The sequence below is a fragment of the Cervus canadensis genome, chromosome 18 (assembly GCF_019320065.1).
Source record: "Cervus canadensis isolate Bull #8, Minnesota chromosome 18, ASM1932006v1, whole genome shotgun sequence".
In the NCBI taxonomy this organism is placed as follows: domain Eukaryota; kingdom Metazoa; phylum Chordata; class Mammalia; order Artiodactyla; family Cervidae; genus Cervus; species Cervus canadensis.
Window position 1 is genome coordinate 24,199,455 of NC_057403.1, and position 4,848 is coordinate 24,204,302.

Consider the following 4,848-nt stretch of genomic DNA (forward strand, 5'->3'; position numbering starts at 1 on the left):
ATTGTCCGTGTCACATTTGGCTCCATATTAACTCCCCTAGTCAACCTGATGAAGGGGTTCTGGAGAATATGAGGGGCGGGGCCAGAGGGGTTGGCTAGTAAATTGGTTCAAGGCCGAGGGAGGAGGGGGCCTGACAGTGAGAAGGGAGCGGAGGGGTAGAGATTGGATGGTCGGTGGGAAGGTGGGGCAGGGGGCGGGGCCGGGTGGGCGGTGCCAGTCTTAGGGAGGGGCGGGCCTATAAAAAGGGCAGACTTGGCGATGGAGGTCCAGAACGCAAGGTGACAGGCTAGCCCACCAGGAGCACTGGCTGAGATGCAGGGTATGACTCTGGGGTCTGCGAGGCCACGGGGGTGGGCTGGGTGGGGGTCGGCTGCGCTGTGCTGTGCTGCCTGTGGAGGAGAGGGTCTGCAGTAGTCGGCTGGCAAAGCATGGGTTGAGAGTTTGGGGACTTGAGGATGGGGCTGGTGGGGATGGTGAGGATGGAGAGGCAGCTGACAGGGTTTGGAAATGGCACTTTGGAGTGCAGCTGGCGGAGGCTGGCCGTCGAAGCTGCAGGTCCCTGATGTTTGGACACTGACTCTCCCGCAGCGGCAACCACGCCTGGAGAGGAGACCATGTGTACCTCAGCTTCCAGAAACTGGGCAGTCGGTGTTTGCGCTCTGAAGCCCGAGCCCAAGGAGGCGCCGGGCCCGAACCAACTGCCCACCGAGATGCTCCGGGAGGTGCTGAGCTACCTGCCCCCACGCACGCTGCTCCGGCACTGCCGCCCGGTGTGCCGGCGCTGGCGAGACCTGGTGGACGCCTGGTACCTGTGGCGGAGCATCCTGCCCTGGAAACACCCCGACCTGTGGCCCGTCATCCGCACCTGCTTGCCCCCTGCTGACGACCCCGGGCCCTGCATCCTGGGCCGCTTCTGCGAGCGCCGACCCATAGGACGCAACCTCCTCCGGAACCCTCGTGGCCTAGGTGGGGAGCCCAGGAAAGAGGTCTTACTCCAGGGAGAAGGTGGGAGGGGCCAGACGCATGGGGCGCTTGGACTCCGTGACCCGGGTGGAAATGGATCCCAAGAGAAGAGCGGGAGTTCCCCCAAGGGAAACCCCCGGGGAGACTTATCCCTGGGCGGGTGGGTTGGCAAGGAACTTGGGCACTAACTGTTTTCATTTAACAGGAGGCTTCCAGAAATGGACTGTGCTGAGCCGTGAAGATGACTGGGCGGAGGAGAAGGAAAACTTGGAGGTCATGCCGAGGGCCTATATGCAAACCAGCTTCCTGTCTTCCTACAGGTGAACGTCCCTCTTCCCCAAGGGCCAGGGCGGTTGTTGGGTACTTGCCTGGTTCTCATTGACCTTTCCCCCTCTTTCCTAGGAGGTATCGCAAGAAGCAGGTGTTGGACCTGGAGAAGGAGGGTCTGTGGCGCGAACTCCTGGATAGTGGAAACATTGAGATCTGTGTCTCTGACTGGTGAGTGTCATGACAAAAATGGCCCTTCAGCTGAGCACTGATCTTGGCTTGAAATTTTTTAAATTTCTAATTATATTCTTTGTATGTACCTGTGTGGGGCTGGCACAGAACAGTATGAATGGCAAATGAGAAGAACATAAAAATACATGAATATGAAATTAGGACAAATTTCTCTGGGAGAAGTAGAATGGACTTCTACATCTAAGAAGTAGGGTGATGGCAAGTCTCTGTAAAAAGACATAACTGTGTATTTACACCAGTTACTACTCTTATTATTTTTTTTTTACTACTCTTATTTTTAAATTTTTAATTTCTATCACCAAAAAAGCACGTATCTTGGTTGTGCAATGCAGTGAATTATTACAAAGTGAACACATTCATTTCAATCAAGAACAGAACATTGCTAGCAAACCCCACCCTCATCATCCCTCATGCTCTGTTCCCCATCACTTTCAACCCATGGGTAGTACCATCCTGAATTCTGTTGCCATAGATCAGTTTTGTTCATTTGGACATTTAATATATATGGAGTTGTACAGTATATAGTGTATATCTTCTTTTAATCAATAACATGTTTGTAAATTCATCCATAATTGTATGGAGCTGCTGTTACTTTACTTTCACTGGTTTAGAATATTCCATTACGGGAATATACCATAATTTATCTATTTACCACTGAAGGACATTGGATGTTCTGTCTTTGAATCTTGTTGGATATCCCATCACTGATTTATGTAGATTTCTCTAGGCTGTGCTGTTCTCAGTCACTTCAGTTGTGACCCCATGGACTATAGCCCACCAGACTCCTCTGTCCATGGGATTCTCCAGACAAGAATACTGGAGTGAATTGCCATGCTCTTCTCCAGTAGATTTCCCTGGATCTTTTTAAATGATTGAAAAGAAAATTGTATCTTAAAAACATCACCATTGTACACATTGGAAGTCACATCTTTCGCCACCAGTGGAACACAGAATGAGAAATAATATGTGAGGAAGTACCTTGAAGAGCATGGTTCTAGTTCATTACTTCTGAAATGAATGTGCATGCAGACTGGCTGGGGAGCTTCTTTAGTGTAGACTGATTCATTGGGGATGCAGAGGGGCCAAGCTCCAACGTGACACTGATGGTAGAAGTCCTGGGGACCACAGAACTATTTTGCACTTGCATGCATGAGAAGGCCATTGAGATGAAGCAGGTAGACCCCCAGCGAGATGGGAAGGCAAGTTTAACCTTCAGGTTTTCCCTTCTCCCACAGGCGGAACGACCGACAAGGAATTGACTGTATATATCAGCTAACTGTCCATCTTCTAGATGCCAACCAGGCCATCCTGGACCATTTCTCTCCGCTGCCTTTTCCCATCCGGCGTGGTAGAAACAGTGTCTCTTCTCGGGTGAGTCTCTGCAGGGGTGTGGGAAAGGACAGTGGGGCTTATGATGATCTATGGCTGTATAACAAACTGCCCTCAAATATAGTGACTTAATAACAACAGCACTCATTTTATCATGTTTCATGGGTTCTATGAGGAGGGCTCTGCTGGGAGTTTCTGGCTCCAGTCTCTCAGGTAGTTGCCTTCACACACTGGCTGGAGCTAAAGGGCAGGGTGGGCTGTGAGTGTGTACACAGCAGCTGGTGGCTGGTCAAGCAGCTCTTGGTTTAGAATCAAAGCCTGGCCACAGGACCTCCCTGTTTGCTCTCGTTGGGGCTTCCTCACAGCATGGCGGCTTCGGAGCAGGCAGCTGCTTCCTGGTGGCTCAGGCTCCACCATGAACCTTCTGCAGAAACCAGCAGAAGCTGCATCGCCTTTGTGATCCCATCATGGTAGTCACTTCGTGAAAGTCACTCAGCATCACTCCCACCACACTCTTGGTTACAAGCAAACCCCCCAGATTCAAGGGGATAGAAATTAGACTCCACCCCTGGGTGAGGAGTGGCAGGATTCTAGAAGGACATGTGGAAGTAGAGACATTGTTGCAGCCATCTAGGGAAAATACCACCTGCCAGAAGCTCTCAACTCAGCTTTTGAAGCCACACTGAGAAATAACCTCTGTTTCTGTCTACAGTCCAGCCACGTGTTCTCCAGCATCAAGAAGGGCGTCCGCTTTGTATCTTTTGAACGCCACATCTGGGACTTGGCGTTCAGAAATGAGCAGTATGGAGTCTCTCTGATGAACTCTAGTGTCATCGTGCGGGTCTGTCTACCCTAATCAAGGGTTGTCCTTGAAGACCACCTGACCTTCCTTCCAGGAGCTGGGACCATTGGCTGAGCCATCTCAGTATTTGTATTGTATTGATTGTATTGTATGTAAAATTACTTTGTAATTTTGAAATTCTTTTCAAATATGGAGAGAATAATTAAGGAACATCTTTCCAGTCATAGGTAATACATATAATACGATTTTGCCAAAAGTGTCTCACCTCTTTTTTAATAGAAATACATTGTTACTGCCTTGGTGACTACTTGGTTCAGAGTAAGGAGTTGTTTCAGTTGAGGAAAAACTGTGCAGAAGAAAACATCAAGAGAAGGTGTTCTCCAGTGGAGAGAATGGAAGAGTCAGAACCCTGTGTCCCAAGTCCTAAGGAAATCATGGGATCAAAAGTTATCAATCAGGGTTAAAAGCCTCGGGCAGGCGGTGGATGTGGGCACAATGTCACAGTGACACCACATTTGTGACATTCTGGTCATGAGGGTGAGAGAAAACTGTGCAACAGCAGGATCCGGCTGTCCCCACCCCAGTCCAGGGGTCATGGCTGCCCCCTCCCTGCTGCAAGATCCCTAAGGAGCTCCAGGTCTCCAGACGGAAAGCAGATGAAGCTGCTACTGCCTTTGACGTGTCCACCCTGAAGTCTCCCCCCAACCTGCAGTAGAATATGGGACACACCCTGAGGGGAGGGTGTTTTGTCAGTTTCATCCAAAGGGGAGTTGACAGGTCGAAACAGACCTAAGAGTTGTGACCACATGTAATGTGGGTCCTGAAGGAACCTGTGTGGTCCTTCCTCCTGACCTAATGAGCTCTATTGCTCTGGCGTGGGTTGTAGTTTGGACAGTTTAGCTCTGGAGGATATTTTGGGGTCAACTGGAGGAATTTGGATATGAGGAATGAGTCAGGCATTTACAGAAAGTTAATGGTGGAGACATCTGCCCTAAAGAAAAAGCAATCACTGGTCCAGTGGTTAAGAGTCTGCCTACCAATGCAGGGGACATGGGTTCGATCCCTGGTCCAGGAAGATTCCACATGCAGAGGAGCAACTAAGCCTGTGGGCCACGACTACTGAGCACAGGCTCCAGAACCTGTGCTCCGCGAGAGAAGCCACCATAATGAGAAGCCCATGTGCCACAACTAGAGAAAACCTGCACACAGCAACAAAGACCCAGTACAGACAAAAA

At 50.1% G+C, this 4,848-nt stretch overlaps 1 protein-coding gene across 1 annotated transcript; it reads left to right on the forward strand.

Annotated features, from left to right (window-relative positions):
* Positions 1-239: 239 nt before the first annotated feature.
* LOC122421281 (F-box only protein 27-like) lies at positions 240-4,328 on the forward strand. Its single transcript, XM_043437146.1, has 7 exons — positions 240-319; positions 589-966; positions 1,169-1,283; positions 1,366-1,461; positions 2,718-2,853; positions 3,524-3,652; positions 4,233-4,328. Exons 1-7 carry the CDS (start codon positions 313-315, stop codon positions 4,326-4,328), a joined length of 957 nt encoding a protein of 318 aa, XP_043293081.1. The 5' UTR covers positions 240-312.
* Positions 4,329-4,848: the final 520 nt, after the last annotated feature.